The sequence below is a fragment of the Leopardus geoffroyi genome, chromosome B2 (genome assembly GCF_018350155.1).
Source record: "Leopardus geoffroyi isolate Oge1 chromosome B2, O.geoffroyi_Oge1_pat1.0, whole genome shotgun sequence".
NCBI classification, from domain to species: domain Eukaryota; kingdom Metazoa; phylum Chordata; class Mammalia; order Carnivora; family Felidae; genus Leopardus; species Leopardus geoffroyi.
The window spans coordinates 144,585,667-144,608,184 of record NC_059332.1 but is presented as its reverse complement, the minus strand read 5'-3'; the positions used below and the strand labels follow the sequence as shown (position 1 = coordinate 144,608,184).

Below are 22,518 nucleotides of genomic sequence, written 5' to 3'. Positions count from 1 at the left end.
CTCAACTTTCTGAGAACTCTTCAGAAAGTTTATGTCTTTATAGGATATGCTTTCCAGAGTTACTGTGATCGCCATATTTGTTTTGTAAAATCACATCGCCATCTATAGAATTCAGCCAAGCACACCTTTTCTTGGAAATGAAAGCTCAAATTTGGGGGAAATGCAGGATGAAGGCACGGATATGGGTCTAAAATCTCTGCTTCTCCATAATCCTTTGAAACATTTTTCCAGTGCTTTCTGGTGCATTCAATGTAAATTACATCAGCTAACTTCCTGTTCCATTGCCACTTTCCAGTTTAGAGTATCCTAAATTGGGGAAAGCAAATACCAGAAGGAAGGGAGGGTGGCCTCCGGAAGATGGCTTGTCTCCACCTGCTGGAGTGCATTGCCTCTGTGCCCCAGGTCTCTCCAAGGTGGGCGGGGAGGGTCTTTCAGAGAATGAGGGGCTGACCTCTAACGGTACTTCCTAGTGGATAATTTTCATTAGCATCGAAACAAGCTCTAGAATGTCTCAGCTTAAACAAAAATTCCGTGAGGGCACATGCCCTCTGGGAAAAGCTGCTTTCACAGCCAGGCTTCTGAAGACTTGCCTGCTCTCGAGGCTCCAGGGCTCCTGTCAGTCTTCAACCCGCTCAGCCTGGCTTCCGTCCTCACCACTCCCCTCCAGGCGGTCAAGGCCGCCATGTTGCCTAATCCCATTTAGGCAAACTTTAGGCAACTTTGCTGTCTTCGTTTTATTAACCTCTTCCAGCCTGTCACCCTGGGAACATCACTAGGGTTCCACACCAAAAGCAAAAAGTGGGGAGGCCGTCGTCTCTGGGGGGGGAGTCAAGGTATCAAAGCCAGTTCAGCGCTGCCTGGAGGCCTCGAGACGGAGAACACTCCTGTAGCTCCTGTGGGAACACTCTCTGAGGTGGCAAGGGCAGAGCAACCCTGGGACAGATTCTTTGCTTCAGATTTTATCTTCTAGAAAAATCAAGGCCAGTGTTCGTCCCAGGATCTGCTTTTTTATAGTTTCCTCAGAAATGCCAGATACTTGTCATCATTGTGGGGAAAAAATGATTTCTCTTTAATTAAGAGTGAGTGTCACTGTACTAAGCCCAGTATAAAAATGACCTTGTGCGGTAGTTGAGACGTAGTTCAAACCTTCTTTATTAAAATCACCAACTTGCTAACGTGGAACCATTCAGAGAATGTCTGTCTCATCAGTTTAAGTAACAGAGTCGCAACCAAAGTTTATAGTGTTGGAAATCAAGGAATGGCCTCCAAGTTGGGTTCACATCCAGCGAAGGACAAATTAACATTAGTAATTGCTAACATAGTGGCCACTGGTGGTCTCTTACTGTTCTATCATGGTGTGGCAATCCATAGCAAACAAATCGAATTTTTCTTATTTAAGGTTTCATGCTCATTAATGTAGCAACAGAAGTTGTTAAATAATTCTAATCTTTTTCTTTTTAATTTTTTAAATTAGTTTTCTTTATTTTGGAGAGGCGGGGAGAGACAGAGCGCACGTGGGGGAGGGGCAGAGAGAAAGGGAGACACAGAATCAGAAGCAGGCTCCAGGCTGTGAGCTGTCAGCACAGAGCCCGATGTGGGGCTCAAACTCACGAACCGTGAGATCATGACCTGAGCCGAAGTCGGTGGCTCAACCGACTGAACCACCCAGGCGCCCCAATAATTCTAATCTTAATTAACCAATTGGTCCAGTTGATCTTTTAATAGAATGCAACCCGATGATGGAACTGTCTTCCTGACTAAACATTCTTATTCATGACACCCGTCTGCTTTCCAAGAAAGCAGCAAGTTTTATTTGGTTGATGCAAAGCAAATAGATGATTATGAAGTCATGATAATTGAACCATGGTGTTGATGAATCTTACCAATTATCCCACCTTTATCTTCCATTTGTAGGTCACGGAGACCCCCTCGATGACTATGTAAATACCCAGGGGGCTTCGCTGGTAAGCCTCACTAAGAAGCAGCTGTCAGCAGGAAGCATAGAAGAATGTGCAGCACGATGTGAGGAGGAAACAGGATTCATTTGCAGGTATTTCCTTCGTCACTGCTCACATGCAGAGAGTTTGCTGTTTGAGACCCTATTGTTTTGATAGCGAGAAATTTGCTCAGGGATTTCTTAGCAAAAATAGCATTTGAGAGGAAAGAGGAGTTTCATGGGATTGGAGTGTATTTGCACTCTGGATCTGAAGCCATGTGAACAGTTCCTTGTCAAAGTTGACTCGCATCCCTTTTAGAAAACTGCCCCCAAAGGATGTTAGTTTTACCCACGACATCACCAGCTGTTGTTCTGAGCTCTGGTTTTTTGACATCCTCGTCAGTAAATATTTAATGAGCATCACGTGACTGGAAGTGTCCTGTGCCTAAGGAGCCAAGAAGCACAGATACAGTGATCCAGGGTATATGATATATATGATCTGTGTCACCAGCATATATGATATATATGATCTGTGTCAGTATGTGATAGCTCTCTGTATAGTTGAACATGCGGTGTTTGCCTTTTTCTGTTTATGGTGTACTCACAGACACTGGATAAAATGTAAAAATTGTTTAAGAACACAGGCAATTTGAGGTGTCCGTAAGTGACATAATCAATGGGTGCTTTATGAAGATGCAGAGAAAAGAACTCCTAAGGGGCGAGAAGGCTGGAGAAAGCCTGGGGAGGACGGGGCTTGGAAGGAGGAGTGAGATATACTGACGAGGCAGGAGGCATTCAGGCTCAGGGAGCCTCGTGGCCCTGTGAACAGGACAGTGAGAGTACCAAGTTGGCTAAAGAAGGGCTCATGGAGAAAATGGAGTTGGAAAGACAGCTGTGGATGGCTTTGAATGCCGGACTGAATGTCCATGGCAAGACCATGGCGATGGGCAAGGCGGTTGAGGTGAAGGGAGAAGAGGGGAAATGTAGAGGCAGAAGTCAAGTCAAGGGAAAATTCTGGGAGTCCAGAAGTCACATAGATCCTTCTGGAAAGAGAAATCTGAGTTGGTTCTTTGGTTCTTTCCAACATAAAAGCAAATATTCTTAGCACTGAACTAAAAAAAAAAAAAAAAAAAAAAAAAGAAAAGAAAAGAAAAGTGAAGAGACAGCAGAGAAGCAGAGAAGTTGAAACAGAAAGAGAAACTTTGGAGGGGGAGAAGGCAAGGTGGAAGAACACGAGAATAATTACCACGTTGATGTGTCCTTTCACAGCGCTTGCAAACTGATAACTGGACCAAATTCAATGGAAAGGAAACATTCTGAGCTCCGTGGCCCATCAAGAGATACAATTGCCTTTTGAGTCTCTTATTTATTAACACAGGTTTGCTTTCCTTTAATAGGGGAAAGCATTTGTTGTGTTTCCTGATTTTCTTCTGCAGGTCATTCCAATATCACAGTAAAGAGCAACATTGTGTGATCATGGCTGAAAACAGCAAGAATTCACCTGTCTTCAGGATGAGAGATGTGGTTTTATTTGAAAAGAAGAGTGAGTACAATGTTTTCTTCCTCCTGTTCCTGTCCTTCTTTTCCTCCCCACATCTTCCCCTCTCCCCTCCTCCCCCCCACCACTTCCTCTTTTATATCTGTCCTTTAGCAGCTAGACCAGAGAATGGAGACACTATCACACAGGGAAATTGAGTTCAGACTCACGGTAAGATTTGGTCACGAATCCAATATATATTGATTATATATTATATTATATTGAGTACATATTATTTCCCCCTTTAGATTTCATTTTTGTTGATTTGAAAATGAAGGAATTGAACTGACAAAATCACTTCTCCCTCTATAACCCTGAAAATAAGATATTCAACTTTGAGGAGAGGGGAGTCTAAATGTTCCTTATGATCGTGACTTTTTATTCTGCAGGGACCATGGTCCTCGGGCCCTGGCTTCTGGACTGAAGCCTAGGGAAATAGAAAAACTGAGGTGCCTTAAATCCTCGGTAACATTTGTATATAGACAACATATTTTCATTTTTAACTTTACAGATGTTTTACGTCACAGTCTGTATTTACCTCAGGCTCAGAAATATGATCTTTTGAAGATGTGCAACCCCCGTTGCTTTTCCATAATTTCCTCGAAAGTTCTGGATCAAGAATCCCATTGCTTAGGATAACAGATGGGCTAGACTCCTATGAAAATTGTATGTCCTTTTAGATATGCCAGATCCCATTAAGTATGCCTGAAGATTTCAGTGATTGTGTGACATTTTAAAAGCTACTCCGTACTCTGTTGTTGGCTAGGAGTAAGACTATTTATAATAACAACGTAGCTCTCCAAATATATTGTGTCACAGGTGTGAAAGACAACAAGAAACATCCTCTAGGGTGCGTTATTGACAATGACCTGCAACATTCTCTCTAATCTCACCACAAAACTCTAAATTAGATTTTTTGAAGTATTTCCTTAGGTTAGGATTATTTCTGTGCCTTGGTTCATCTTCTGAGGTTTAATTAGCTGTATGCCTACTGCACTCCCTTTCTTACCATTATTTATCTCTAATTCTTTAAAAAAAAATTTTTTTAATGTTTATTTTTGACAGAGAGAGAGAGAGATACAGAGAGACAGAGCATGAGTGGGGGAGGGGCAGAGAGAGAGGGAGACACAGAATCCGAAACAGGCTCCAGGCTCTGAGCTGTCAGCACAGAGCCCGACGTGGGGCTCGAACTCACGGACAGTGAGATCAGGACCTGAGCTGAATTCGGATGCTCAACCGACTGAGCCACCCAGGCGCCCCATGTTTATCTCTAATTCTCAAGATTCAAGTGCAGAGTCAATCTGAAGTTTATCTGTTGAAGTTATTCATTTTTACAAGTCAGTGCAGGGTGAGCTATATAGGGTTACCTAGTAGATTTTTTAAAAAAATAGACCGGTAGGATTTTCCCTGCAAAATGCTAACATTTAAATAAATCCTTCGTAAATTGTTAACCAGAAGGAGCTTGGGGGTGATCGCTAGGCTTAGCGTGAGTAGTTGAATAGTGGCTTGTTTTCAAGGTGATGGAAAGGAGCAAAAGGTTATATAAACTCTAGTGGGTACATACAAACAGAAGAGAGGTAAAAAGTCAAAAGTCAAGTCATTTTGTGGTGCTTGTTTCTTTACTGTAGCACATCGACCCGCTGCTAAATTCCCTGCCTGAGTTTTTCTGGGAATACTCCATGTCAGATCCCATTTACGTCTGCCCCTCCCCACCACAGTCACCGCCACCACCTGGGTCTAAGCCATCACTATCACTGGCCAGGCCATGGCCGCAGGTGGGCTGTAACTTCCCTGCTTGCTACTCTTCATGCCTTTAGAATAAAATCCAAATACTTAACCTACTACAACTGGAACCTGTACTATTTAAGCCCACCCCATTTGCTGGTTCACTGGGCCTTTCTACTCCGGGCTTGTATCTGTTCCTCCCACATGCCAGGCACACACCCCCATGCTGAGGCCCTCTTCTGTTCTTTCCGCGGCCGGACCCTTCTCACCTCCCGCGTCTCAGCTCAAGCATCACCTTCTTTGAAAAGTCTCCCCGGACCCCTGGGCCTCCAAAGTGCCTTCAGTTTATACTTTTGATCATTGAAGTATGTCTACTGCCATAGCTTATCAGATGAAGATATATTTGGAGGCTTCATACACGAACTTGAGTTAAAAGCATTTGTTTGCTATGGGTGTGTTAGAAGTACTTGCCCCAGAAAATTGATCAAATTAATTTAAAACCTTGGCAGGAAATCGTAAAAGATGACACAAACAGACCGTACGTATTTTGTATTTTCATAGAAAACACAATTCATATTGACACCTTTTGATGAAGAGTGGAAGCTTTTTTCTTTGAATATGGGGCCACCAAGAGCAATTAGCAGGTCATTTCCTGCGCAAACTCCGCTCTAAGCACACCGTCTAGGATAAGTGACTTTCATCTCTTTGAAGTGAAGCGAGGTCTAGAGACATCTGTTAATCAGTCTGACTGTAAAATTCCTTTGTGTTTTTAGGATTTCCCACCCAAAATTATATAGCCAACAGTATGAATGGATTGCCCTCAGTGGGATTGATAGCCTTTTTAAAGATGATTCGAGTCCTTCGAGTCCTTAAAAGCATTCGTCTTAGCTTTTTTTTTTTAATTCATCTTTGATTTTTTTCCACATTCATTTCTCAGTTTAGATCATCTTAAATCAAATACAGCTGTATCAGAAGTTTAATGATGAAAATAGTTGACTCTTCTAAGTGTAAAATCCAACCGGTGGGAACAGAAGTGGGTAGGCACACTGGAAAGCGGCCCGCCAGCCACAGGTGCCCACCTTATCACATGGAGAACACAGGTGGGCATCTGACAGTGTATTCTAAAAATGGGCTGGAGACTACTACTGGCTGACCAGTGAGTTGGTTAAATGGAGGCTAGTTGAGAGTGTCTACTGTGAATTCTCAAGCGTATAACTCTGTTTGACATTTTTTTCCCCATATCTAAAATACTGGGAGCCTCAAAAAACAGAAGTGGCTTGGATCTCTTTCCACCTCTGAAAAGCCCCCTCCCATTCCCTTTGACTCGCTCCTCATGTTATTTGTCCTGTCTGTTCCGTGTGTGACCGTGAGGTTATCTCATTTCATGAGCTGTGACCTTGATTACTTTCTGTAACCGGCCCCTCTGCCTCCCCTAGACTGGAAGCTCCATGAGGGTAGGGCCTCTGTTCTCCTCTCCGTGTGTCTCCAGCACCCAGCCTGGTACCTGGTACACAGAGGGGCTGTGGCTTTGAATAGACCAAAGCGCCAAACAGCTTGGTGAACTGCAGCTCTCACACAGATGTAAAATGCACAACATGGTCTTTCCAAGGAGTAGGAAAATGGCGTCTCGAACGCGAATGTTTTCCACATGACTGAGCAGCACAGGGCTTCTTGGTGGTGGTTCTTGCGGAGGTCTTGACCACTGTGTGGATCCCCCTTCAGTCTATCTTTCAGAGTGCAAGACTGGAAACGGGAAGAGCTACAGGGGGACGATGTCCAAAACGAAGAATGGTGTCACCTGTCAAAAATGGAGTGACAATGCTCCGCACAAACCTAAGTAAGACTCTCATCTCCGTGTTCCCCTGTGATATTTACAATGATCCCCATTGCTTTTTTTTTTTAGTTTATTTATTTATCTTGAGAGAGAGAGAGGGGGAGAAAGCATGAACGGGGAGGGGTAGAGAGAGACGAGAGAGTGAGAATCCCAAGCAGGCTCTGTACCAGTATGGAGCCTGACACGGGGCTCGAACCCATGAACCGTGAGATCATGACCTGAGCCAAAGTCCGACACTTAACCGACTGAGCCACCCGGGCGTAGCACCCGCTCCCCCACCCCCTGCCGCCATTACTTCTAAATCAAACAGAATATGCGAATAAACCGGTCTGGAGAGAGCCTTATTGAGGTTGATGTGGAATGGGTCAGTTATTTATAGCACAAAAGCAGAGAATGGTTCCATTTGCTCTTGTGTGTGTACTGTTTTGGAAGACCTGGAACGTGGAAGGATGCCTAGTGGAAAAGAACAGTAAAACCACGAATCCCAGGTGACTCAGAAAAGAGCACAGATGATCCTGTTTAGGACAGGATTGGTCTAACCCAAACATATCAAGTGAGAACCCTCCCCACGTGTTCACCTCAACATTACAAAGTAGCAAATAGAACATAAACGAAAAACCGATTATCTTGCAACTTGCCTATTATTATTTTAGTGTCATTCTTTTTGTGCTTTCCCCAGTATGGCATTAGGTGGCATGAACAGTAACAATTCTCATCAATTCTTAGTGACAGTGCTTATCAAGTAGAATTTAGTGTATATGACCGCCCACCCCCCCCAAAAAAATTCCATTGGCAGATATAATATTCCCAAGACATATGGCTTATAGAGGAAAAACGATCAAACCGAAAGGCAAAGTCACGGAGTGTCAGGGGCTTTAGAGATAATCTAGGCCATCTTGACCCTAGCAGATGAGGAAACTGAGGCCCCGGGAGGCACTTTATCAAAAACAGGTACATAGAAGAACAGAAATGAAATCTGCCATTTAGACTCTAAGTCTTGGGCTTTTGATCTAATTTTTATCTCGACGCAGCATCTAATTTCTAGTGCTGGAAATGAGCTTAACTTGACCCACCCCCACACATTTGGAATTTGAACTTGAGATGCTAGTCAATTAGGTGTTCACACCGAGGCAAGATGTATTTTGTTTGACGTTGCTGTGCCTCAGTTTTCTCATCTACACAATAGGGATAATAACGTGTTTCCCTTTAGGGGTTTTATTAAAGCTAAATGAGAGAATATAGAGGAAGATTTCAGTATTGCCTGGTGCATTGTTCACACAGACAGAAATGGCATTAACTACCACTATTTTGACAGAGTGAGGGTTACCTGAAAAAAGCAGGTGTTTGGAAGGAATCAAGAATTTGGCAGGCTTTTGAGGTCTTTATATTTCTACTGACTGTGCATAAAAACACTTTGGCTCTACCTCTGAGACTCACCTGTCAATATCATAATAATGGTAATATTAGCTCACCTGTCAATCTCATAATAATGGTAATATTAGCTACTATGCTGAAGCAGTCTAACAGTAGAGCATTGGAAATCACACAACACAAATGCTGAAGCACATAGCAGAAATGCATTTGGATGACAGAACCTTGAACCTCAGATGGGAATGGCATCTCATTCTGCCTTCCTAACAGCATACTGACTTTTAAAACACATTTGACCCCTGGGGCGCCTGGGTGGCTCAGCTGGTTAGGCATCTGACTCTTGATTGCGGCTCAGGTCGTGATCTCGTGGTTGTGAAACTGAGCCCTTCACTGGACTCTGTGCCGGGCACGGAGCCTGCTTGGGATTCTCTCTCTCCATCTCCCTCTGCCCCTCCCTGCCCGCGTTCTCGCCTTCACTCCCCTCCCCGGCAAATTATAAAATACATTTGACCCTAGGACAACACAGGATGAGGGCCACTGGCCCCCTGCGCAGTTGACAACCCATGTATAGCTTTTGACTCCCCCCAAACTTAACTACAAATAGCCTACTGTTCACTGGAAGTCTTACTGATAGCATAAAGGGCCAAGTAACACACATTTTGAATGTTTCACATATCGGAGACTGTATTGTCACACTAAAGTGGGCTAGAGAAAAGAAAATGTTACGAAGACAATCATAGGGAAGAGAAAGTCCGTTCCAGTACTGTGCTGTGTTTATTGAAAACCAGCTGCATGTAAGTGGACCCACGCAGTTCAAACTGTGTTGTTCAAGGGTCAGCTGTATAGTCACGGGGATTCTTTCCCACGCTCTACAGGTATTCACCTGATAAGTACCCTTCGGAGGGGCTGGAGGAGAATTACTGCAGGAACCCCGACAACGACGAGGACGGACCCTGGTGCTACACCACAGACCCAAACAGGAGGTTCGACTACTGCGACATTCCAGAGTGTGAAGGTCAGGAGCGGCTCTAGAAAATGTTCTCACATCTGCCATCTATCTGTAACGTGCTGTAGAGCGATTCCCTACAGAGATATTATTAACAATCAATTAGTGGCATGTTTGACAAAATTGAGTAATGTGAATACCTCTGGGAAAAGACCAAAAATTTGCTCAGACTCATCCCTATTTATTGGCCTCAATTATTTTTATTTAAATGTTGTTTCAATATGTACAAGTATCAAAGTAGATGTAAATTCTAGATACAATTTCTTTTTTTAAGTTTATTTCTTTATTTTGAGATATAGAGAGCATGAGCAAGCAGAGGGGGAGGGGGAGAGAGAGAATCCCAAGCAGGCTCCGCACTGTCAGTGCAGAGCCTGACGCGGGGCTTGATCTCATGAATCATGAGATCAAGACCTGAGCTGAAACCAAGAGTTGGATGCTTAACCGCCTGAACCACCCAGATGCCCCTAGATACCACTTCTTTTTTTTTTTTTAATTTTTAAAAATGTTTTTACTTATTTTTGAGACAGAGAGAGACAGAGCATGAGCAGGGGAGGGGTAGAGAGAGAGGGAGACACAGGATCCGAAGCAGGCTCCAGGCTCTGAGCTGTCAGCCCAGAGCCTGACACGGGGCTTGAACTCACAGACTGTGAGATCATGACCTGAGCTGAAGTCGGACGCTCAACCGACGGAGCCACCCAGGCGCCCCTCCTAGATACCATTTCTTGCGCTTAAAGCTCTTACACAGGATAAAGCCAAAAACAGATCTGCGACTGAATCGTTAGAACCACAACATCAGTAAAATCCAAATACATGTATTCATTTAATGCGGTAGACTTTGCTGCTTTGTCAAAGCCAAGCACCAACCCGGGTTTTTAAACCAGCAATCCGCTATCTTTAAGGACCAACCAGTTGAATAGCGTACCTTGAGAGTAAATGCTAAAAACTTTAAGAACCTCCTATTGAAAAACTTTTCTTCGTTTCCTATTTTCTGCCACATTTATCGGTGCAAAAGGGGAATGGATGAGGGCGGAATTTGTGTGGCAGTGTGGATTGTATATGCACCGTGCGACAGCCCCCTTCTCCCGTCTTCGTTCCAACCACAGAGATGCCTTACTGGTATATGATGTCATGAGGTCATTTGGCCCTTAAATGACATGAAAGCATCAGTTTTGTATCAAATCCGCCTCTGGTTTCGTTATCATTCCGTAAAAATTAAAATCATAGATTCTTCCACTGCACCACGTTATTCCAATAATTCCAAAAAGAAAGAAAGAAAGAAAATGTAAATGGGAGGAAAAAAAAAAAAAAGAACTCCAGACCAAAGTTTCAGTTTTTAAATAATGTAGGAGTGCAAAAAACAACCAGTCTTGCTTCTCAGTACAGGAGTCCCCCCCACCAACCCCGTCTTATCCGCAGGGGATACGTTCCAAGCCCCACTGTGGATGCCTGAAACTGTAGACAGTACAGAACCCTGTATGTACTGTCTTTTTCCCTGTACCTCCGTACAATAAAGTTTAATTATAAATAGGGCGTAGTAAAAGATGAACAACAATAAGTGATAATAAAGGGGGGTGATTATGACAATACACTATACACAATAACTGTAATCAAAGTTACGTGAATGCGGCCTCCCCACCTCCATATCTTATCGTACCATATCCTCCCTTCTGGTGGTGACGTGAGATGATAACATGCCTACAAGATGAGACGAAGCCAGGGGAAATGTCGTAGGCGTTGTGATGTAAACTTGGGCTACTGTCGACCCTCTGACGATAGGTCAGATCATCTGCTTCCGGGCTGCGGTTCACCGCAGGTAACTGAAGCACAGAAGACAAAGCCACGGATAAGGAGGGGCTACTGCTATAATATAAAAAGAGAAGCCCTGTCACTTTAGGTGAATATTGGTCTCCGGGGAGGCCTTGAGCACCAACAAAAACTCAAGCACTAAAATCCAACTCCCTGGCAGTCGTCCACATGATCAGAATAACTTTCTAGAAATTTCTAAAGACTGTTGTTGAAATGAAGACATCAAGTATTTAAAAATCTTCGTAGAGAACTTACAGATTTCTGGGGATACGTGCACCTTCTCCCCATACCCTTCCCACCCACCAAGGGCCACTGGATCCCAGTTTGAGGAACAGGCTGTTACGGAATTTCTGGACGTGGTCATGAGTATAATAGTTGAGGGGGCATTGACCGAAATACATGAATTTTACTCTTTGAAGGAGAGAATGACGTTTTAGAGTGTATTGGAAGAGTGCTTGCAGCAATTTCATTGTCAAGTGATTGTTGGAAAATGCAAAGGAACAAGTAGCTAGTGGTATTTGAGGCATTGCTAGTTTTTACTCTTTTTTGATTCCTCCATTTCCGTTTCTTCCTTCATTCCTTTCCTCCTTCTCCATTCTGCCCAGATGAATGTATGCACTGCAGTGGGGAAAACTATGAGGGCAAAATTTCCAAGACCATCTCTGGAATCGAATGCCAGTCCTGGAACTCTCAAACCCCACATGCTCACGGATATATTCCTTCCAAGTAAGTCTTACTGGAAAAGCAATTCGACGTTTACAACTCTACACCTCTAGGGAGCGTTTAATGTTATTTAGATGTTTTCGCGTGCCTCAGGAAGAGAACACATCTGATGTTTTGAATTTGAAAGTGTGTATCCTCCCACACCATTGCAACTGAGGTATAATTTCTTGCTACTCAAAATGTGGTGCAGGGAGGAGTGATATCATCTGAGAGTTTGTTGGGAATGGAGAATCTCTGACCCTCTGAATCTGAATTTGCATTATAACCAGCTTCCTGGCTGATTCATATGCACATTGAATTGTGAGAAATACAGATACATCTCACTTGTGTATTTTCCAAGTATTTCCCTCCTCTCTTTATTCCTTTCCTTTTCCTTTATACTGATGAGATTCAAGGCTTCCTAATGTGTGATCTACGGACGGGCCTTAGGGATTGTGAATCCCCCATCGTTTTATGTGTATTTATTTATATCAGTGCATTTTTCTGGGGTGAGGATTTTCAACTTCCACCAGAGTTTCAAAGGGGATCATGAATTTATAATAGGAATAAGAATCCATGATCTGGAAAGTAGTGATGATTCCTAGAGTAAGGTTTTCTGGGTCTTCCTTCTCACACTAATTGTACTGGAACATGCCTCGTAACGGGCCTTATAAAACTCATAGGAAATGGGACTAAGCCACGGATTTCACCGTGGCTCACAACTCCCCTGAATTTCTATACATCCCATTCCACAGGGCTCGCTTAAAACAGAGCCGTTGTCATTTGCCTTCAAAGGAGAAACACGATAAAGGCCTCAAGGCCCAGACTGGATAAATTCACTTTCCAGAGACTAGAAGAGGCTTGTTTAAGCCACTGCTGGTTGTTCTCTACACCCTGACTGAATATTCACAGCTTCAGACAGGGACGTGAAATAAGCCCAAATGGCCACAGGCTTGCCGTGCATCTCACAGTCTCCGTCACTAGGTCCCTGCAGAGGTCCCTGGGGCACTATTTGGCCAAGTGCTTCAGGAGTATACCTTCTCCCTTCCAGTTTCTATAAGCTTAAAGGCTAACAGGACCAGAACCTGGTAGACCAGAAGGACCACTCCTTTAAGTTATGAAGATGCCAACTTCTTGACTATACAGTGTCTTAGATGACCATCCCTGGTCAGTGAGTACTTTGTATTTTAAAATGGCTGTCATTTGCAGCTGAATAACTGGAGTTTGCCTGCATTAATTTTCCAGATGGCCAAAATGATGAAGGCCTGTGATTTTTGCATATATACACTGTTAGAAAAACAGCCCTTGGAATAGTGAGCTAATCTTTCTAATGAGATAGTTACCTCGTTGAGGACAGCTCTCATCCAGTCATTTCCTTGGGTGCCTGACCGTGCCTAGCACACAGCAGATGCTCAATATTTGCTCATTTGAAGTGATTCTCACCCATAAATGTAAACGCTCAGTGCTATTAAAATCCTTCTTACCCCTTCAGATTTCCAAACAAGAACCTGAAGATGAATTACTGCCGTAACCCTGATGGGGAGCCCCGCCCGTGGTGTTTCACCACAGATCCCAACAAACGCTGGGAGTTCTGTGACATCCCGCGCTGTAGTAAGTATGGCTCCTGCCCAGTCCTCAGGGATCCTCACCTGTTATGCCCTTGAAATAGAAACAAACAAACAAAACAAAACAAGCAAACAACCACAAACAAACAAACAAAAACATCAGGCTCGAGCGCTGTGCCTAAAACGTGCCCTATAGGTCCCGTGGGATATAATTGCTCTTTTAAAACAATTTATTGATGACTGTAGGTAATTGATCAGAGCCTCTACTGATTATGTTTTCGTTGTTGTTTTTCTTGCCTCTTCCAAGTACAGTTCAATGTAGGTTTGGGGGAAGTATCTCTGCTATCCTACTTTTCTCTAGTGAAAAGGGCAACAGACCCCATGCTTTCTGATACATGGATTTCAAATCAATCCGAGTTCCTCGTGACTGTTGCTTTGTAAACAAAGCGATCTCTCTGGATGCGCAGTTTTTCAGTAAGCCAAACTTGTGAGAGAGCAGCAGAAAGATAGTGTTCAGGGGAAGACTTGGCAGGAATGACTTGGAAGAAACAATTTTATGTTTTCCTTCTGGGAGAACCTGTAACAGAGGACTAAACATTTAGACAAGGACAGTCATCAAAGATTAAAAAAGATGCAGGAGACCTTGATGGTGGCTTCCTGTTCTTTGATCTGACCATCGTGCTTTGGGACTCTGAAGGTTATCAGGTGCTCTCCTTTATGAATATCAATTATTTTGTCATCTTTTTTTTTTTTTTCCTCTCAAGAATTTCTTGATTTCTGTATGCATACGCTTTTCCTTGGAGGTAATTTTTGCCTTCTTTCAATGGGTTCCTTGTTGTTTGGCTTTATAGAAAGCTGGGTGTTCTCCAGTTATGTTTACTCAGGGAATAAGTTATTCATTGCAAAGGAAGTTGTATCATTGGTATATGTGACTCTTACCATGAATGATGAACTGAGCAGAGAAAATATAAAAAGAAGCATCCACTCCAAGGGTCTTGTCTTGGGAAGAGTTCCTCATTAGATGATCTACTAAACTCTACCAAGTCAACCTCTTTCGAAAACGATGGACAACTTTCAAAGGCCAGATTCCAAGAGAGGATGAGCCGAAGACAGGCTGATTCTCCCTGTCTCCATCCCTCCTACAATGTCCATCTGTGCATTCTTTATTTTTAAAATACTCATAGTAATTTATTACCTCCATTCAAGCAACACCACCCCCAACTTCTGGTCCAACGTATGAGTGTCTGAAAGGCAAGGGTGAAAACTACCGAGGGAAGGTGTCCCTCACCGTATCTGGACATACTTGTCAGCGCTGGAGCGAACAGACCCCTCACAAGCACAACAGGACCCCTGAAAACTTCCCTTGCAAGTAAGTCCGCCTCTGGTCTCAATCCCTGTCTGCTGAATGGAATGTGAGATCCCACTGACTTGGCCTTGGCCTTGTTACTAGAGGAACCAACATTAAAGTATTCTCGAATGAGAACTGGCCAAGTCATACACAAGGAAGTGAAATTTCACACTGCTTTTCCCCTAACGCTCGTTCTTTAAGTGTGGTTCCCCAGACCAGCAGCACTGGCATCATCAGAATTTGTTCCAAATGCAGATTCTTGAGCCCTGTCCAGATCCACTAAATCAGAAACTCGGAAGTGGGTCCCAACAATGTATTTTGGAAAGCTCTCCACTAAATGCACAGTCAAGGTTTGAGAACACTTAAATTCTACAGCTATGATGTATCCTTCTTGAGGCAGAAACGGTCTGGAAAATACCCACTGTGTTTTCCACATTGAGCATAGCACCCAGCCCACAGCAAAAGACCTATTTTGCTTCACTATCCACAGTTGAGGCGTATAGTCCCATCATTTGCCAGTGAGAAGCATCGGTTCCGCAGTGAGATTCTGCGGATCCTGCGGAATCCCTCTGTGCTTAAGTTTCCGCCTGTTACTTGATTTGTGTCATTCTGGAGAATTAGCTGGGTGCATCCCCAATATCACCATCAACAAGCATGCATGCACCATTATGTATTGAGCCTTTTTGAAAAGCTGGATTCCCAATCACTTCTTTTTCAGAAATTTGGATGAAAACTACTGTCGCAACCCTGATGGAGAAACAACTCCGTGGTGCTATACGACCAACAGCGAAGTGAGGTGGGAATACTGTCAGATCCCGTCCTGTGAGTCCTCGCCACTGTCCTCAGAACATTTGGACGCCCCAGGTAAGGAAGGGGAATGAGAGCTTACCGAGGGCCCCGAGGCATTCTGGGTTTTTCCACTTCAGTGGTGCCACAGGACACAGTAGCTTTGTTTATAGTTTCCTTCTGCTCTGTTCAGAGAGCATGCTGTATGATTTCAATTATTTTGAATTTGTTGAGGCTTGTTTTAAGGTCGAGAATATGGTTGTCTTGGTGAACGTGCCCCGTGCTCTTGAAAAGCGGGTAGCTCTGCTGTTGTCGGGTAGTGTTCTACGAAGGCCAGTTAGGACGGGTGGGTTAGTGTTGTTTCGCTCTTCTGAATCCTTCCTAATTTTTGTTTTTATCTCTGTTCTATAGATTTCTGAGAGATGAATGGTGATGTCTCCAACTTGAGCTATGGATTCGTCCATATCTTCTTGGTCTTGTGTTTGCTTTATCTATTCTGGAACTCTTTGTTAGGCATATATACATTTAGGATTGTTAATGTCTTCTTGAAGAAATGACCCATTCATCATTACGTAATGTCTCCCCTTATCCTTGGAAAGACTGCCCGCTTCAGTCTGCTTTTACTTGTAGGAATACAGCCCTTACAACCCCATTTTCACTATTGTTTGTATGATACCTCTTTTCTCTCAGCCTTTTAACTGAGATGTTTAGCACTTGCATTTAATGTATTGCTTTATTTTTATTCTTATTTATTTTTAATTTTTTAAATGTTTTTATTTGCTTTTGAGAGTGAGAGAGAGAGAGAGAGAGAGAGAGAGAGAAATCAGGGGAAGGGCAGAGAGAGAGGGAGACACAGAATCTGAGGCAGGCTCCAGCCTCCGAGCTGTCAGCCCAGAGCCTGACACAGGGCTTGGACTCATGAACCGTGAGATCATGACCTGAGCCGAAGTCGGACGCTTGACCAACCGAGCCACCCAGGTGCCCCTAATATAATTGTTAATATGGTTGGATTTAAAAGTTGTTTCTACTTGTCCTGTTTGATTTTTGTTATTTTTTTCAATCTTCCTCTGCCTCTGTGTTCACTCAATATTTTTGATTCTCTTTTATCACCGCTATGTGCTTATTAGTTAAACCAATTTTAATGTTTTTACTATTTTTTTCCAATATCTACAATGTCCATCTCTAACTTATCACATTCCACCTTCAAATGATATTAGTCTCCTATATTTGAAATGCAAGAATCTTAGGACACTGTATTTCCACTTCCTCCCTGCAGTGTTGTGCTACTGTTCCCAAAGGGCTTACTTCTACTATGTTATAAATCTCACAATATATTGATACTATTTTTGCCTGAATAGTCACCTTTTAAAGTGATTATAAATTAAAGTGCTTATGTTCTTCATTTCTTTTTGAAGATTCAGATTTCTATCTGGTATCATATTTCTTCTGTAAAAAAAACTTAACCTTTAACATTTTTTGTAGTACAGATCTGCTGCTAATGAAGTCTTTCAGCTTTCGTATGTCTTAAAAAGTCTCCATTTTGCCTTCAGTCGAAAAAATAATTTTGTTGGGTGTAGAATTCTAGGCTAATTTTTTTTTCTTTCACTACTTTCATGATATTCTGTTTAGAATAGCTTCTGGCCAGAAATCTTATCTCTGTTCCTAAGTATTTCATACTTCTTTTTTCTCTGGCTGCCTTCAAGATTTTGTCTCATCTTTGGTTTTCAGCAGTTTCATTGTGGTATGTCCACATGTGTTGTCCATTTATTTACATTTTGTATCTATCCTGCTTGAGGTTCTCTGAGCTTCCTGTATGTGTGGATTGATGATTTTCATCACTCTTATAAAATTCTCAGACATTATTATGAAACTATTTTTTCCTGCTCTCTCTTTTTCTGTTTTCCTTTTTTAGACTCTAATTACCCTTTCATATTACCTCATACCTCTTATATATTCTTCTTTTCCCTTCCACTTTTTTCTCTCTTTGTGTGTCAGTTTAGACAATTTCTTTTTTTAAGTTTTAATTTATGTATTTGAGGGAGAATGACTGGGGGAGGGGCAGAGAGAGAGAAGGAGGACAGAGGATCTGAAGTGGGCTCTGTGCTCACAGCAGTGAGCCTGATGTGAGGCTCCAACTCATGAACTGTGAGATGATGATCTGAGCCCAAGTGAGACACTTAACCATCTGAACCACCAGGAGCCCCAGTTTGGATCATTTCTATTAACCTATTTTCAAGTTCTCTGATTCTCTTTTCAGTTGTGTCTAGTCTGCAGATCAGCCCATCAAAGGAATTCTTCGTCTCTAATATCATGTTTTTTAAATTTCTGTCATTTGTATTTTATCCTTTCTATCTCTGCTGAAATTCTTCACCTATTCATATATCTCGTTCACCTTTCCTATGAGATACTTTAGCATATTAATCATAGCTACCTCACAATCTCTGATAGTCTGCTCTGGTCATCTCTGAGTCTGGCCCTATTAATTTCTTTATTACTGGCTCTTTTAGTGTGCCTTGTTATTTTTTATCAAATGTGGGACATTATGTGTAGAAGAATAGTAGCGATGGCAGTAAATAGTACTTACACTTTGAAATGGACACCCTCCTTCTGTAAGCATCTTGTGTGGGTAACTGAGTCAATCTAATCAGAAGATGAACAGAATTTGAGTTGTCGTTGCTGCTTTTGCTTTAAGCAGGTTTCACATTCCTCATATCCCCTTCACATTCCTTCACATTCCTTACAGTAAAGTTTGGGGGTGCTCAAGAGTTTTCTTAGGATTCCTAATCCAGTCTTAGTTTTTAGCAGTCACTACATGCTTGCATCACAGAGGGCTCTTGCTCTAAACCTGATTTTAGTGATAGACTGCTATTTCTTGTTACTCAATGCTAAGCTTTTGGTGGAGGTAGGCATTCTCTACCTTCCTGATCTACCCTCAGTCTTAGATGGACTCTGTACACTTGGGCTTTAAAGGTAGTGTTTTCTTAATGTTCTTGCTCCTTCTTTCCATGGAACTAAATTCCAACTTGTATCTGTGGCGGATCTTGAGTGGAAGAGTACCAGACTTCTGCTCTGGGTCAGTGAAGGATTCTGAGCACCGGAGAATTCCCTGTCCCTTTTCCAGGGGAATAGATCTTTACCTGTCTCCCTCCTTGAGAAGCAATGGACATTTTGCCTGCACTCTTGGGTGCAGAACTATTTCCTGCCCCATCTCCCATCAGATTAAGGCTTTGGCTTTGTATAAGCAAAAGGCCTGGGGAAACACGCACACACACACAAGGATTTCATTTCTGCCCCCACTGGAAGCCACTCATCATGTGCAGCTTACACTATTGAATGTGCCTCTGGGCTCCCACCCATCTATTCTCATGAGCACCCAGTGGACATCCAAGAAAAAGAACTTGCACATGAGTGCAATTTCCAATTAAAGTACTCTGACCCATTTGTTTTTCCTGAATTTTAAATTAAATATTTACAAAAGAAAGTACGTGATTAAAATTCTACAGTGTGATGGATCTATTGTTTTCTTTACAAGTCCATCTGACTGCCAATATGGAAAAGAAAACAAAGTTAATTTCAAGAGACTACTGTTCTGTTTGTGTCATAAATTGCTTCACATGTCTCTGTTCTAGTCATTACTTAGTTGATTTCTTCTATTTCAGTTTCAGTACCACCTGAACAAACTCCTGTGGTCCAGGAGTGCTACCGAGGCAATGGACAGAGTTATCGAGGCACATCATCTACTACTATCACAGGAAAGAAGTGTCAACCTTGGTCATCTATGGTACCACACCGACACATGAAGACCCCAGAACGCTACCCAGACGCGTATGTCTTTAATTGTAACCACGAGAGGAACAATGGCCAAACTGAATTTCTGTTAGAAGGTCCATGCTTTAAGCTAACTTCTTAGAACCAAATTTCTCTATCACACTCTGGCTCCAGAATGTGAGGCAAAATGTCTTAGGCACCTTGCCTTTGAGCAAAAGCTCTGAAAGTAGAGACGTTAGAAACTGGCTATCTTTCCTGAGTAGTTTTGTGAAAGAAAAGGAAGATGTATAGAGGTGTTACAGTCACATCAGCAGAAAGCTCAGGAGAGCACGTGACCAAAAACTTAGAAACAGAACCATTCTATAACCCCTGCTAAAGATCAATGAAATCTTTCAACTATGGAGTTTTATCATTCCAAACTGCAACCTCTGAAGTGGACTTATGTTTATCATTGGATCACAAATATATGTATATATATAGATATATATATCTATCTATATATATGTATGTATTCAAGTATATATAAAATGTAATATATTTAAGTTGTACTGACACACGGCTCCTGAGCACAAGTGGTCTGCAGGGGTAGGTTGCCAGGACATGAAGAGCAAAAGCAGAAGGGCAGATGAAAGTCAGGGATTATACAGATACCAATAAGCAAAACAGGTAGAAGGACAAAAACAAGCATTTCTGCTGTAAATGTTTAGAAAATGTAAGGAAAAACTATTTTCACGTGATGGACAAAAGGTGTCACAGGACTGAGAACTTTTAGAAAGGGAAATAAATTAGTAGGTAGTAAGTTAGTTATAGGATTACTGAAGCTGCAGGGATTTTGTAGGCTGGGGAATAATGAGGAAGGATCCACGAAGAGAAGGAGCTGAAAGAATATGCACAGATCTCCTTAAATCTTTGGCTGAATAAAAAGGCGCACCTGCACAGGGAAAGATTCCACAAAGTTTGCAGGACAAAGAACAACTACTGAAGAAAGAACAACTACCAGGGAGTGGTGAGATAAATGGAGATTACAGAACTCACACAGCATTGGGAGATTCTGTGTTCAGAGATTTGAGATCCTGAGTAGCCAGGGAGGGGAGACCTCATGGGACACCGTGAACATTTAGTCAAGACTATAGAAAAGTCACACTTTAGGAGTAGACTTAGTGTATTCCTAAAATAAAGGCTATTCTAGAAACACCCCAGCAAAGCCTAAAAGCAATCTTAAAAGGATCAAAATAATCTCTATGTAATTAACTACTTGCCACAAGTAAACTCAACTCTCTTTAGAAGAAAACAACAAAATCCAGTCACTCAGTAATGTGGCATCCAATAATGTCTGGCATAAATTTAAAAATTACCAGACATGCAAAGATCATTAAATGTAATCCAGAGCCAAGAGAAAAATCAGTCAATACAAGCAGACCCAGAAATAGATAAATTTTAAAAAGATATTATAATTGTGTTTAAGAATTTAAAGGAAAGTATGAATATAAAAGAGAAAAGTAGATATTCTAAAGATAAAGGAAAACTATAAAAGAACCAAATGGAAAAGGCAGGATTAAAAATATATATATACATCAAATAAAAAGTACAGTGGATGATCTTACCATCAGGTTAGACATTACAGAAGAAAATCTTAGCTTGAAAACAATGCAGTAGAAGCTATACACCCTGAAGCACAAAGTAAAAAAAAAAAAAAAAAAAAAAAAAAAGACTGAAAGAAAATAAAGGAAATAAGGATCTCTAGAAAAATATCAAAAGTTCCAATATATGTGTAAATCAAGTCCCAGAAAGAGAGGAAAGAGATATTGAAACAGAAAAAAATACTTGAAGTAATGATGGCTGAGATTTTTCCCAATATGAAGAAAATTACAAACTCATAGGTTTAAGAAGCTCAATGAATCATAAGTAGAATTTCAAAATTTTATCAAATATTTAAGGAGAAATAATACTGATCCTTTATCATCTCTTACAGAAAACAGTGGAGGAGGGAAAACTTATCAATTCAATTTGTGAGGCCCAAAAAACTGAGATACAAAAAGTAAACAAGAATATTGCTAGAAACTACAGAACATGATCTGTTGTGAACATAGACAAAAGACTTAACAAAAAATTAGTAATTTGAGTGCAGGATTGGTTTAACATTTGCAAACAACCAAACGAATCCAACGTGTCAACAGAATAAAAGTGATATATCATATGATTTTATCAATAGATGTAGAACAAAATTAGACAAAATTTAACATTCATATGATAAAAAAAAGTTTTAGCAAACTGAGAATAGAAGGAAATGTCCTCAATTTGATCAAGGCCATCTACAAAAAACCTCCAGCTAATATATTAATGGGTAAAGATTAATGCTCTCTCTATAAGACTGGGGACAAGAAAAAGAAATAGAGAGGCTAAAGTTTAGAAAGGAATCAGTAAACCTATCTTTATTCACAGAAAACTTGATTAATAATACAGAGTCCTAAGGACAAAAATAAGTGAACTTTTCAAAGTCGAAATATACAAAAGTATATACAATATCAATATTCAAAAAATCCATTGTATTTCTATACACCAGAAATAACCAATTGGAAAAGAAAGATTTTAAAACAATGTCACTGACGATGGCATCAAAAACAAAATATTTAATGATAAATTTAAGAAAGTGTGTACAAGAACTACATACTGCTTACTACAAAATGTTGAGAAAAATTTAAAAGATCTAAATATAGATATACTATGTTATGGATTACAAGAGTCAGTATCAGTTCTCACCAAACTGATCTTTGGATTCAGCCTACATTCAAGCAAAATTCCTGTAGCTTTTTTTTTTTTTTGAAAGAGACAAAATCTGTAGGCAAGGGACCTAGAATCAGCAAAACGGTCTATAGAAGAAGAACAAAGTTGGAAGACATACCCACCCTGATTTAAGGATTTACTATCAAAGTACAGTAATCAAGACACAGTGGTAATGGCAGAAAGGTATACAAATAGAAAAAAGGACGGTCCAGAACCAGACCCACATACACATGGCCCATTGATTTTCGATATGATGGCAAAGCAAAGCAGTACAGAAGGGAAGTCTTTTCCAAAATCATTCTCGAACAACTGGATATCCAGGTGGAAAAACAAAACCAAACAACCCAAAC

At 41.5% G+C, this 22,518-nt stretch overlaps 2 protein-coding genes across 2 annotated transcripts in view; one reads left to right on the top strand and one right to left on the bottom strand.

The window, feature by feature from the left end:
• The window catches only part of PLG (plasminogen), a 42,195-nt gene that overhangs the window by 2,727 nt on the left and 16,950 nt on the right, over positions 1-22,518 (top strand). The window contains exons 2-10 of the mRNA XM_045500208.1: positions 1,915-2,050; positions 3,373-3,479; positions 6,921-7,035; positions 9,279-9,418; positions 11,821-11,941; positions 13,410-13,528; positions 14,689-14,851; positions 15,549-15,694; positions 19,276-19,441. Of these exons, the coding sequence (XP_045356164.1) occupies positions 1,915-2,050; positions 3,373-3,479; positions 6,921-7,035; positions 9,279-9,418; positions 11,821-11,941; positions 13,410-13,528; positions 14,689-14,851; positions 15,549-15,694; positions 19,276-19,441 (1,213 nt within the window). The remainder of the gene's footprint in view (positions 1-1,914; positions 2,051-3,372; positions 3,480-6,920; positions 7,036-9,278; positions 9,419-11,820; positions 11,942-13,409; positions 13,529-14,688; positions 14,852-15,548; positions 15,695-19,275; positions 19,442-22,518) is intronic.
• Positions 16,666-22,518, bottom strand: part of SLC22A3 (solute carrier family 22 member 3) — a 118,447-nt gene continuing 112,594 nt past the window's right edge. Inside the window, exons 12-13 of the transcript XR_006717701.1 lie at positions 19,546-19,548; positions 16,666-16,677 (exon numbers count right to left, since the gene is read on the bottom strand). The gene's annotated coding sequence lies outside the window, so the exon portion shown is untranslated. The remainder of the gene's footprint in view (positions 16,678-19,545; positions 19,549-22,518) is intronic.